Here is a 13,977-nt window from a genome sequence, read left to right on the forward strand (position 1 = left end):
CATAACTTAAGTCTGTCTTAAGTTTGTCTTAAGACAAATTTAAGACAAAATCCTAACTTCTGTGAATACCAAAAGTAGTAAGTTTAGGATTTTGTGTTAAGTTAGTTCTGTGAATCAGGCCCTAAACCTTTAAACTAATTTACTTAATCTCTATGGTTTCTGTGAGGGGCCCGAGAGATACAGAACCAATCTGTAGAGAGGCCCTGTGTAAAGCATATCCATCTAGATGTAGAGCTCTCCAGTTGGTGCCATTTGAGAGAGGGACCACTGAGTTAATTTGACAAGCCCTAAAGTTATCTGATAATGAATGAGGACAAATAAAATGAAAAAAAACAGCAAAGCACTGACTGACGTCCTTGTAGGAACTTGATCCAAGCCTAGCACAGGGGCTCCTGTGAACAGGACAATTGCCTGTCGCCATCGCCCTGCCCCGGGTGTTCTTAATTTCCTTAGCTTCGTAGTCAAAGCAACAATTTCCCATGGCGCATTCCCTGCTGCTCCCCAAGGCAGGGAATCCAAGAGGCTGGCGGAACTCAGAATGAAGATGTTTTCTTCTGCCAGCGTGGCTTTGCGGTCGGTGAACACAGCATGCCTTTTCGCCCATTACTGCCACAGGTCCGGATAAAGGCCCCGGCCCATCCTCTCGAAAGCAGTGAAAGATGGGAGGGATGCAGCAAAGTTCACCATGAGGTGCGGTCTGGATATGACTGACTCGCTGGGCAGAGTGGTATTGTCGATGGTGGTCTTTTGGTGCCACTCCTGGATGACAACATCTGGATTTTTGGGGGATATCAAGTGTACTCTCATGAACATGCCCTCGGCTTCGATGGGATACATCTTTTCGGAGAGAAGGCAGAATCGGCGCTGGAGTGCTTCAAGGAATCATGTCATACAGCCAAGTCCTTGGGCTTCACAGTGACACCTGAGCCTCAGTCTGCCTTTCGCCCCTTTCGTGGCTATGGAAGGGGCATGCCACTGTGCCAATAATATCCCCCATTTTGCGAGTAAACAGACACAGTGCATTCTGACCTCGTAGCTGTTGGACTTGACATCTTTTGACGTATTTCCCCCATCTTTTTGCTTTCTGACCTGCTGGTTTTGCCTCTGTTTTTGCTGGTTTCGTTTCTCTGTGCACCTTCTCAGTGCTTTTCAGTGTTAAAGTACAAGTGCTCCTGTTGTAAATTGTTGTTATGGATTGGTGTTTCCATGAATGGCATATTTGATTTACTGGTAAGCCCCTAGTAAAGTGCACAGAGTGTGCCAGGGCCTGTAATTCAAATGCTACTAGTGGGCCTGCAGCACTGATTGTGCCAGCCACAGGAGTAGCCCTGAAAAGGAATCTTAGACCTGCCACTGCAGGGTCTGCGCGCAGTTTATAACTTCCATGTCGACCTGTCAAGTGCACCCACTTTCCAGGCTCTAACCTTCCCATTTCTTACATATAAGTCACCCCTATGGTAGGCCCAATGTACCCCTGTGGGGAGGGTGCCATGTATGTTAAAGGTAGGACATGTACTGGTGTGTGTGACATGTTCTGGTGGTGAATTACAGTGTATTTCGTTTTTCACCACTGTGAAGCTATCTGTCCTATCAGATTTTATAAGTTTTACTTATAAAATCTTATAAGCATAACTTCCCATTGGGACAAGTTAGAGAAATGGAGTTTAGTATGTGTGGACTCAGATTGTAAAAATTCATCTTTTAGTAAGGATGATTTTTGTGTTCTGGGCTTGAAAATACCACTTTTAGAAAGTAGATATTTTCTTGCTTAGCCATCCTGTGTGCCTCTGCTGGGTTTGTGGATTGACTGTCTGGCTTTTGAGGGACAGGGGCTGGGGATGTGCAGTGGCTCCAGAGAGTCTGGATGAGTCAGGGCTGGGCTGAATAGACCTGGGCTGCATTTAGAGTAGTGGGGGAGATTTCCTTGCACCTGAATGGGCCTGGTCTGCCTTGAACAATGCTGTCTCCACCTCCTGCTTGGAAGCTGGGCCAGAGAGGACAGAACTGGTTCGGACTAAGCACAGACACTCTCTGCTTGAGAGAAAAACCTATCTAGTCACGAACGCCTATGATGTCACTACAGTCCTCCCCATGGCTTTGGTATCATTTGAGTGGGGAGGGGTTACTGGCCTGAAAGAGGTAGTGGTCTCTTCCAAGATCTCATTTGAATATCTGCTAGGAAATTATCTGAGGCAAAACTAAAAACCCATGTAGCCATGCTGTGAATCCCTGAGTTGGTATGTATAACAAGGGTAATTGGGTAATTAATCAAAAGGAGGGATAAGGGATCAGAGTCTCCGTTTTCGTTCCCCAATGGTTAGTTAACAATTATCAAAAATAGAATAACGGACACTAGTTACACCTTATGACCTTTGGCATAAGGGATAAAGATCAGAGTAGCCTCAAAAAACTCTGTGTTATGGTTGGAAAGAGGTGCGGTATATGTGTTTTGTCCGCCCCACACTAGAGTTGTGGCAGTTATCATTGGCTGCTCTGAAGTAGTGGGTTTGCCAGCCTCGCCCGAGGCGCCTCTGGTCTAGGGTGCAGTGTCCAGAGATTTTACGTGAAAAAAGGTGTAAAGAAAACTGTGCAAAAAAAGGAACAAATATTAAAAATAGGGGGTAAACAGCCCCAAAGTTCTTTAATGGGGGTTGTTCCTCACCACAATTAAAAATAAATGGTACGATCTTAGACCGAGTTACTAGGTCTGATAGTATGGTTAATAAAATACGTCGACATGTTTCAGCTCCTGGGGCCTGGAAGGGTCTGCGGAGCTTTCGTCAGGACTCACAAACATAAAGGTATTGTACTCACACAATTAGTGCAGTCATTTTTGTGTACAAACACTCTTGTTCAGATTGTGTATTGTTAGGGAATTTCCCTTCATAATCTGCAATGAGATAGACAAAAATACAGGTTTTGCATACACACATACACCTTACACCTAATGATAGTGAATTTCATTATCAGAGTTTTGTGACATTTTCGGCAAAACTTCTAGACTTTAAACAGTGGCAAGTTAGTGGAGAGTAGAGATGCTAGGTTCTCTTATGTTAAAAACGAAATACTGGTTGTTATCTTTGCTGTGCATACTTGGTCTAAAGTGCGCGTTAGAGCTGTACTCATGGTACAAACAATTCTTTGACCTTGCAGTCTGGTAGGGGATAGAGTGTTATCAGAGCACCCGGTATAGAGCAAAGCGGGAAGTCAGGCTGTATACATAACGTTATTTCATCGCAAAAAGATTGTACAATGTTTTCCTACCTGAAAGACAATAAGTATTCTGCCTCACCGGGGTCTCATTATTTTGAAGCCGCTTGAAGCTCAGAGCTGTCGTAGAGAGCGTTCCGTTAGTATTTAGAGAGGATTATTCATCTTACCGGTATCTCTGGGTGATTGCCGCCATTACCCGCGTGTGTAGATGCTTCCGCCTTGTGCTGACTCTGCCCCGGGGTGTGGTTAGGATCGAGAGCACTATGATTTAAAGGCGCAAGACGGGTCAGATAGGCGTGCTGGTTTCATTGGAGTTTTTTTTTTTTTTTTTTTTTTTTTTTTTTTCCGTTGAGGTGATAGCTTTATTGATCTAATGAAACAGAGTTGTTATCGAGCGGTTTCATCATAAAGTGCAGTTCTGTAGCTTATCAGTGATCGTTGTCAGTTGGCAAAACGGTGCCAGGGGATGGCATCGTTCAGCCCGTGTTCACAGGTTTTAAGGCGATCCACCCACCTTTGCTCTTTTTCAAACAAACGGCGCTCACAGTTTGTGTTTTTATCGGTGAGCATCTCAAGCACTGTCCATTGGAGCTCTTCACATGAGTGGCCCATTTCAATGAAATGGGCACACAATTTTGTGGTGTTTTTCTTAAGGCGGATATTACTTTTATGCTCGCCAATCCTCAATTTAATCTTGCGACATGTCATGCCAATATATCTCTTGTTGCATTTGCAGGTAATCATGTATATAACATGTGACGAATTGCAGTTCGTATGTTGGCGTTGTGTCCATACCAATTTTTCCGTTAGCTGCAGTGTTTTAGACATGGTGGTGGTTCTGCAGGCTACACATGAGCCACAGGGATAGTGGCCTGTCACTGGATTCATACTCACGTCCCTCGTGATGGTTAGTTGTTGTTTTTTCTGGGGACGGGTATGGACCAAAACATCTTTGATGTTCTTTGTTCTGCGGTTGGCAAACCTTGGCTTTGGCCAGTTGAAGACTCCAGTGTTCAGAATATGCCAGTTTTTATTTATCAATTTGTTCACTTCGTATGTTGATGGGCAGAAGGTGGTGACACAGGTCGTCAGATCTTGTGTTTGTGTCTTGGGGTAGCTTTGTAAAAGGCACTCCCTAGGTTGATTGTTTGCTCTCTTTTTGCAATATTTTATTGTTTTTTCTTTGTAGTTTCTTTTGGACAGTTTCAGGCTGAGCTCTTGGGCTTGGATCAGATAATCTTCTTTCTTGCTACAATTTCGTTTTAATCTGAGAAATTGGCTGAAAGGCAGGTTGTCTTTTAGAGGTTTAGGGTGGTAGCTCTGGTAAGAGAGCAAACTATTTTTGGCCGTAGGCTTTGTATAAGTTTTTGTTTGTAGAATGTTATCTTCCACAAAGATTGTCAGATCCAAGAAATCCAAACTGTTGTTACTGGAAGTGTAAGTGAACTTGAGCCAAGGGTCAAGATGGTTGAGCCAATGGATGAATTGTTCCAAGTCAGCTGATGTGTCCCAAATTAGGATCAGATGATGTGAACCTGTGAACACGGGCTGAACGATGCCATCCCCTGGCACCGTTTTGCCAACTGACAACGATCACTGATAAGCTACAGAACTGCACTTTATGATGAAACCGCTCGATAACAACTCTGTTTCATTAGATCAATAAAGCTATCACCTCAACGAAAAAAAACAAAAAAAAAAAAAAAAACTCCAATGAAACCAGCACGCCTATCTGACCCGTCTTGCGCCTTTAAATCATAGTGCTCTCGATCCTAACCACACCCCGGGGCAGAGTCAGCACAAGGCGGAAGCATCTACACACGCGGGTAATGGCGGCGATCACCCAGAGATACCGGTAAGATGAATAATCCTCTCTAAATACTAACGGAACGCTCTCTACGACAGCTCTGAGCTTCAAGCGGCTTCAAAATAATGAGACCCCGGTGAGGCAGAATACTTATTGTCTTTCAGGTAGGAAAACATTGTACAATCTTTTTGCGATGAAATAACGTTATGTATACAGCCTGACTTCCCGCTTTGCTCTATACCGGGTGCTCTGATAACACTCTATCCCCTACCAGACTGCAAGGTCAAAGAATTGTTTGTACCATGAGTACAGCTCTAACGCGCACTTTAGACCAAGTATGCACAGCAAAGATAACAACCAGTATTTCGTTTTTAACATAAGAGAACCTAGCATCTCTACTCTCCACTAACTTGCCACTGTTTAAAGTCTAGAAGTTTTGCCGAAAATGTCACAAAACTCTGATAATGAAATTCACTATCATTAGGTGTAAGGTGTATGTGTGTATGCAAAACCTGTATTTTTGTCTATCTCATTGCAGATTATGAAGGGAAATTCCCTAACAATACACAATCTGAACAAGAGTGTTTGTACACAAAAATGACTGCACTAATTGTGTGAGTACAATACCTTTATGTTTGTGAGTCCTGACGAAAGCTCCGCAGACCCTTCCAGGCCCCAGGAGCTGAAACATGTCGACGTATTTTATTAACCATACTATCAGACCTAGTAACTCGGTCTAAGATCGTACCATTTATTTTTAATTGTGGTGAGGAACATTCCCCATTAAAGAACTTTGGGGCTGTTTACCCCCTATTTTTAATATTTGTTCCTTTTTTTGCACAGTTTTCTTTACACCTTTTTTCACGTAAAATCTCTGGACACTGCACCCTAGACCAGAGGCGCCTCGGGCGAGGCTGGCAAACCCACTACTTCAGAGCAGCCAATGATAACTGCCACAACTCTAGTGTGGGGCGGACAAAACACATATACCGCACCTCTTTCCAACCATAACACAGAGTTTTTTGAGGCTACTCTGATCTTTATCCCTTATGCCAAAGGTCATAAGGTGTAACTAGTGTCCGTTATTCTATTTTTGATAATATGTATAACAAGGGCACAGGGCTTAGCACAGGGTGAAAAAGAAGTGTTGGAGTATGGAATAATGTCCCAATCTTCCAAGAAAAAAAAGGTAAGAAGACTGGGAGGCTGGCTTCTGTACTGAAAAAAGCTCAGGACCCCTCTCCTCAGGGAGAGGACTTCTCATTCCAAGAGGGAACTGAGACCAGAGACTTGAACCTTACAAAGTTGAACTCGTAGGGCCAGGGGGACCCTTTAGGGAACAGCTGTGCCTTGGACGGAGGACCTGTCCAACTCTTGAAAGCCTCCCACAGGACCTATTGGGAGGAGGGACCTCTTTACACTGAGGCCAGAGACCCCAGGCCTGGTGCTACTAGGAGGGTGGTAGTGCCTCAGGCATTTAGAGAATGTATCCTCATATTGTCCCATGATATCCCCCTAGCTGGATATCTTGGCCAGACAAAAACTTGGAATAGGCTTTTCAGCCATTTCTACTGGCCAAATATGTCCCAGAAAGTAAAGCAGTTTTGTAGCTCCTGTGTCACCTGTCAAGCCAATGGCAAGACAGATAGACACCCAAAGGCCCATTCAATTCCACTCCCAGTGGTTGGGGTTCCCTTTGAAAGGGTAGAGTGAACATAGTGGGTCCACTTGTACATCCCATAGCATCAGGAAAGAAATTCATACTGGTATTAGTGGATCATGCTACCAGGTTTCTTGAGGCAATTTCCCTTAGGACTACTATAGCCCCTGCAGAAGCCAAGGCTCTCATTGGTGTCTGTACCAGGGTAGGGTTACCCTAGGAGGTCGTTTCAGACCGAGGTTCCAACTTTATGACTGCATTCCTGCAACACATGTCGAATGAGTGTGGAGTGAACTATACGTTCATCACACCTTACCATCCACAAACCTATGGCCAGGTTGAAAGATTCAACAAGAAATAAAAAATTATATTTAAAATACAGAATTAAAAATAAATGACATCATTTAGTGGGATAGCACCTTAGCCACCTGAAAGGCATGATGATATGACTCCCTGAAACAAATCAAAAGGAGATGGGATGCCTGCCTGCTTTTGGTCTACAGAGAGATGCCTCAGAAGGGAGAATGGTTTTCTCCCTTTAAACTTCTGTTAGGCCATCCTGTTAGGGGACCACTTTGTCTTGTGAACGAAGGTTGGGAGAAGCCTCCCCAAGAACCTAAGCAGGATATTGTAGACTATGTGCAAGGCCTGCATTCCATAATGGCGGAGTACATGATGTGCACTTTATGAACAATGTTTTATTGTATCTGTTTTTATATTTGTTATGATTATTATGAATTTGTGCATTTTATGTGCTGTAATGAGAATTGTTTTTTTATGGATATACTTTTATCAGAATAAAGTAATTGAATTGAATGGCAGAGTACATGAAGAAAGCATCCAAAAATCTTGAGGCCACCCAAGAGCTCCAGAATCTATGGTATGACTAAAAGGCTGCACTGGTGGGAGTTCTAGAGCCTGTAGCACCAACGGCTCTGCAAGACAAATGAGTGGTCCGTACCCTATCCTAGATAAGAATTGTGAGGTCACCTACTTGGTAGACCTGGGCATTAACAGGACCCAAAGAGTGTGATCCATGTGATCTGCCTCAAACTTTTCTGTGACATGGCTGATGTGACCATGTTGATGGCGACTGATGAGGATCAGGAGACAGAGAGTGAAACGCTCCTTGACCTCGTCTCTTACAGTCCAAATGTATGTATTGCGATAGATGGTCAGTGGATTCAGTTGTCTACTCAGACACCCTCTCTGCCAAACAGCAGGCAAACTGCAGGCAAGTGCCACATCAGTATGCTGAGTGCTTCTCCTTAACCCCTTGGTGGACACACTGGTATACCCATTATGTGGACACTGGGGACAGCTTGTCCGTCAAAACAAATATCTAGCAGCAGTCTGACCAAGTTAAGGAGAGTATCAAAGCTGAAGTAAGCAACATGCTCGAGTTAGGGGTTATTGAACCCTCATAGAGTCCCTAGGCTAGCCCTGTGGTCTTAGTCCCCAAGCCTCACCCACAGAGTGGAAAGAGAGAAATTGGGTTTTGTATGGACTGCAGAGGTCTCAATACTGACTGTCCCTAAAGCAGATGCTCGACCTATACCGAGGGCTGATGAGCTGGTAGATACATTGGGTGCAGCCAGATTTCTCAGGACCTTTGACTTACCTGCAGGATACTGACAGATTGGCATGGCCCCAGGAACTAAAGAAAATATAGCATTCTCCACACCAGATGGCGTTATCAGTTTATTGTTATGCCCTTTAGCTTAAAGAATGCCCAAGCCACCTTCCAAAGGTTCGTAAATCAAATCCTTTCTGAGTTGGAGGCCTTTAGTACAGCCTATTTTGATGATATTGCTATTTTTAGCTCCTCCAGGCAGGATCACATGGTCCATCTGGGGAAAGTTTACAGGCCCTGCTATCTGCAGGTCTAACTATCAAGATATCAAAATGCTAGCTAGGGTGGGGTACTGTTGTATACTTCGGCCACCTTGTAGGTGGAGGCCAAGTGTAACCCTTACAACCCAAGATCCAGACAATTCTGGACTGGGAAGCTCCAACACCCCACATCCGAGTCAGGGCATTCCTTGGCTTGACAGGGTATTACAGGAGGTTTGTGAAGGGGTATGGAATGGATCCATTGTAACACCCCTCACAGAACTCACCTCCACGAAGATGCACAAGAAAGTAAACTGGACAGTTAAGAGCATATTTACTAGAAACTGGTGGAGCGTGGTGTTACGCCAAAATTGGAAATGCCGTGCGCCATCAGTTTCACAATGCAGGGATGTGCTGTATTTACAAGAATGCAACGCACCCCTGTGTTTCCCTTAACGCTGATGCTAAAAAAGCTGCCTAGCGCCAGTGCAGGCACCCTTGCGCCATGTTGCAAGAGTGCCTGGCCTGACGATTTGCTGTTTCTATGTGTGCTACAGCACATGTAAAACAGAGCAAAATACGAAGAGAAATAAAACATTTCTCCTCGTTATGCCGGCTTAAGACCAGGTATTCCCTGGCTGTATTTTTGGCACTGCCCTATACCTTGTAAATATGGGCCAGTGTAATAAAGCAATGGGTGTTGCAGCAGAAAGCCCCCCTGCAAAACCCAGTGCATGCCCCTTTCACGCTAAGTGCTGCGTGAATAGGGGCATTATTTACAAGGCGGTGTTACACAACGTTAAGTGGGTTAACACTGGCTGGTAAATAAGGTGAAGGACTAAACCCCAACAGAACGTCAGAAAAAGTGACATACTAGTGGTGTAAAATGTGCCCCCCAGTTGTCAAAATTCGTTTTGACACCCTAAAAGAGGCAATGTGCTCAGCAACAAGTCCCACAGCTCCAGACTACTCTAAGCAGTGCATTGTGCAGATTGAAACCTCTGATCTAGGGATAGGAGCAGTCCTATCCCACACCAATGATGATGGTCATGACCAGCCTGTTGCTTTTATTAGCATGAGTTTACTCCCCAGGTAACAGCGTTGGAGTGTCGTTGAGAGGGAGGCCTTTGCTGTGGTCTTGTCCCTGAAGAAGTTGACTCCATACCTGTTTGGTACTCACTTCCTGATTCAAACTGACCTCAGACTGCTCACATGGCTTATGCAGATGAAAGGTGAGAACCCAAAACTTTTGAGGTTGTCCATCTCCCTACAGAGAATGGACTTTACATAGAAACACAGACCTGGGACAGCCCATGCCAATGCAAATGGACTTCCCAGGTTCTTCCACTTAGACAATGAAGACTCTCTTGGAAAAGGTTAGTTTCATCCTCTTCCATTTGTGGGGAGGGTTTGTTAGGAAAGTGCCCCTTTTCGCGTGGTTACACCCACCTTTTGTCTGACATCTGAAGAACTTATCTGTGGCTGCCTGGCCAATCCTCTTTATTTAAGTCCCCTATTGTCAATATGTCTTAGGAGACTGGGTTTCTGTGGCAGTATCCACCTGCAGGAAAGTTACCCTTTTTGCATGGTTACCACTCGCTTTTTGTCTGATATCTGATGCACTTTGCCTGAGTGTGCACTGGGTCCCTGCCTATCAGGTTCCCACTGCATGTGGTCTTTCCCAAAACTGTACCTTGTTTCTACAATTGGCACAGGTACCTGTGGTACCAAGAGCCTTGTGACCAGACAGGGTCTCTATGGACTGTAGCATGTATTATGTCACCCTCAGAGACTCCACACCTAACACATCACAGCAGACTGTGTGTTTCGTGCAGACAAGTCTTAAGAGTCGACATGATAAAGATCCCTGTGTGCCATGCCCAAAAACACTGCCTGTCGCATAGGTAAGCCACCCCTCTAACAGGCCTCACAGCCCTAAGGCAGGGTGCACCCACAGGTGAGGGCATAGGTGCATGAGCTATATGCCCCTACTGCGTCTAAGTCTATTTTTAGGTATTGTAAGTGCAGTGAAGCCATATCGAATACATGAACTGGGAGTTTGTCATTACGAGCTCCAATGCTCCATGATGGTTTTACTGAATGCTATGCTAAGAAGTTTGGTATCAAGTGTTTTAGCACAATAAGCCCACACTAATGTCAGTGGATTTATTGTAAAATGCACTTTTACAATAACCTGAAAAACGACCAACTCCCGAGTGTACAGCTGACTGGTCTGCACCAGTCTGCCACACTCAGACATGTTTCTGACCTCCTGACATGGCAGCACGTGAGCTCTCGTGGATCAGGAAAAAAGCCTGCTTGGGGTGGAGGTGCTTCTCGGGTATCCCTAAGCAGGAACAGCATTCAGACTGGTAAGCCTTAAATGATTCCTGCCCTTTGTTATGCTAGCCAGGGCCTTTCCAGCTAGTGTAGATACCTGCCCCTCTGACCAAACTCCACTTTTGGAGGCAAGGTCAGCGGGAAAATTAGTAGTGTGTAGAGATGTGTCCCCTCTCAGCCAGTACTACCCTTAAGGTGTCCTGAACTGAAATTGCCCCCTCCTTGGAAAATACTCCATGGTGAATGGAAGGATTTTAGCAAATAGGATTAGAGGATACCCCTCTCCAAACGGAGGGGACATAAAAAGGATGTAGTCCCCCTAAAGGTAAGTATACCATTGGCTACTCCCTGGCAGTGCCTGTAATGCCCCTAAATTCAGTATTTTGGGGCACCCCTTCACCTTGATCCTCAGATTCCTATGACCTAAGAAGAAGGACTATGAAGAATACACCGTGCAGCCAAGCCTGAAGATGGCTAATGAATTATCCCCAACCCTACCAGCCTGTCTCCCACTTAAAGACCCTACAAAGAAGACAACACCTGTCCTGAAGACAGCGACTTTCAGAAACACGGGGAAGACTGTCCGCTCTTCAACAAAGACCAGATATTCCGAGGACAGAGGCCCTGTCCATAAGAAAACAACTCCAAGGATACCTGATCCAGCTGGAAACACGAACCTGCCCACTCTGCACCTGACGCCCACAGTCCAAGTCTGAGTGGCTCACCTGTCCAGTGAAACCTCCCTAGCGTTCCAGACGTCGAAATCATCAGGAGTTAACTTCTCTTGGACTCCATGAATATGCCTGCAGCCTCATCACAAAGGGTCCACCTGACTGCGACCGGCTCCGTTAAAGAGGTTCCGACGTCCAAATGCACCCCTGCATCCTTAGCCCCCTGACTTTGAGGAGCCCAGCCAACGGGGCCTCGGCATCCACAACACCTCTACTTACCCACCCAGGTGTCCATCTCAGTGTATCTTTCTCTTAACCAGGTTCTAAGGTTTTATTCAATAATTCATGTGAGTGTATGCAAACTTTCTTTAATTAGAAAATAATATCATTCATCCACTTTTACATGTGGTATTGGTCTTGGTTTCTGACACATTCTCCATTATCCACCTAGGTACACGAGTCAATGATTGACTCCCCTTAGCATACTTTACTTATAATCCACCAATGTATAGGTCTCAATCAATGGCCTTCCATGAGGTCACTAGTCATATCTGGGGACCTTTGAGTTATTTATCCTACAAAGAGGTGAGCTCCATTCTGGGTAATCTCCACAAGGCATTTGTTAACACGTATGTTTATATGACATTCCTTTCCTTGGGGTCTAATAATGCAGCTTCTCAATGCAAGGGGAACATGCAAGTCCTGATTACTTACTTATGATCTTATTTGCACTCTACTATTCTCTCTCATCAAAGTCCTTACTCAAATGGGGATAAACTAAAACTGATGTCCTGATCTTCGGCAACAGGAGCTCTCCATGAGACTTCTTCTGGTGGCCAAATAGACCTGGTACCCATGTCCGCCCCCACTGACTGCGCCAAAAACCTAGGTATTTCGTGGATGACAGGCTCACAATGGGCAAACAAGTGAACTCTGTCACCTCCTGCTTCTTCATCCTACTCATGCTCCACAAAATGTTCTATTGGCTCCCCACCAACACCAGATGCATGGTCGCCCACACCCTCATCAACAGCAGACTGGACTACGGCAACACACTCTATGCCGGCATCGCAAATCAAATCTTACAAAGACTCCAGACCACCTAAAGCCCCACTGCCAGACTCTTCCTCAATATCCCCTCAAGGCAAACATCACACCCCACCTCAGAGAGCTAAACTGGCTACCAATCCAGAAGCTATGCCAATTCAAATTGCTCACATATACTTATATCCACAGCTTTGGACCTGCCTTCTCCAACCACCGCCTCAACTTCCACCAACCCACCAGACAACTTCGCTCAGCCTCACTCCTCCTCGCGCAAATATCCCACATCTAGAGGATCAAGTCAGGAGGACGCTCTTTTCCTACATTGCCACTTAATCCTGGAATGACCTTCCACACTACATCAGGACCTCCCCAACCCATCTCGAATTCCACAAGAAATTGAAGACCTGGCTATTCAACTATGAGCTCAATTGGCCTACTCACCTACTCCACTGCCAGGATACCTCTCGGGCAATAAGTGCACTCTAGAAATCCTCATAACATAACATGACATAAATCCAGTCCCTTTAAACATGACAGACAGCACAAAGAACAAAAAGTGGGAGACAGGCTCATGCATCACTTGTTTATTACATAAAGGGACAAGTAGATGAGCCATTATCCAACTGAAAGAGCCTGGAGCCAAAGTCATTAAAGAGATAGGAATTCTCCACTGGTATATGACAAAAATAAAAAATATGGCGTTTCACCTCCCCCCAGCCTCTGCCCCATATGTACTCGTCCTAACGGGAAACAACAGTTACAACGCAACTGTTACAACGGACTACTTTTACAACGCAACTACTACAACGCAGGATCCTTTACAACGAATGTTTTTACAACGCATGACATTACATAGCAGATGCTATTACAACGCATGCTATTACAACGTAAGTATAGTTCAGTTTATCTTTTTTAAAACATTAATTTAATTTGGGATTTGGGGTACAGGGGTATTTTTAGGTTTCAGGGGTATGTTTGGGTTATGGGGTGCATGGGTATTTTTAGGTTTCAGGGCTAGGTTTGGGTTTTGGGGTACAGGGGTATTTTTAGGTTTCAGGGCTAGGTTTGGGTTTTGGGGTACAGGGGTATTTTTAGGTTTCAGGGCTAGGTTTGGGTTATGGGGTACAAGGGAATTTTTAGGTTTCAGGGCTAGGTTTGGGTTTTGGGGTACAGGGGTATTTTTAGGTTTCAGGGCTAGGTTTGGGTTATGGGGTACAGGGGTATTTTTAGGTTTCAGGGCTAGGTTTGGGGTTTGGGGTACAGGGGTATTTTTAGATTTCAGGGCTAGGTTTGGGTTATGGGGTACATGGGTATTTTTAGGTTTCAGGGCTAGGTTTGGGTTTTGGGGTACAGGGGTATTTTTAGGTTTCAGGGCTAGGTTTGGGTTTTGGGGTACAGGGGTATTT

The 13,977-nt window shown here is 45.0% G+C and overlaps 1 protein-coding gene across 1 annotated transcript in view; it reads left to right on the forward strand.

Annotated features, from left to right (window-relative positions):
• Positions 1 to 13,977, forward strand: part of LOC147746872 (neutral amino acid transporter 9-like) — a 316,543-nt gene that overhangs the window by 140,439 nt on the left and 162,127 nt on the right. Inside the window, exon 8 of the mRNA XM_086925062.1 lies at positions 4,591 to 4,593. Within this exon, the coding sequence (XP_086781188.1) occupies positions 4,591 to 4,593 (3 nt within the window). The remainder of the gene's footprint in view (positions 1 to 4,590; positions 4,594 to 13,977) is intronic.

The sequence above is a fragment of the Lissotriton vulgaris genome, chromosome 1_1 (genome assembly GCF_964263255.1).
Source record: "Lissotriton vulgaris chromosome 1_1, aLisVul1.2, whole genome shotgun sequence".
Classification (NCBI taxonomy): Eukaryota; Metazoa; Chordata; class Amphibia; order Caudata; family Salamandridae; genus Lissotriton; species Lissotriton vulgaris.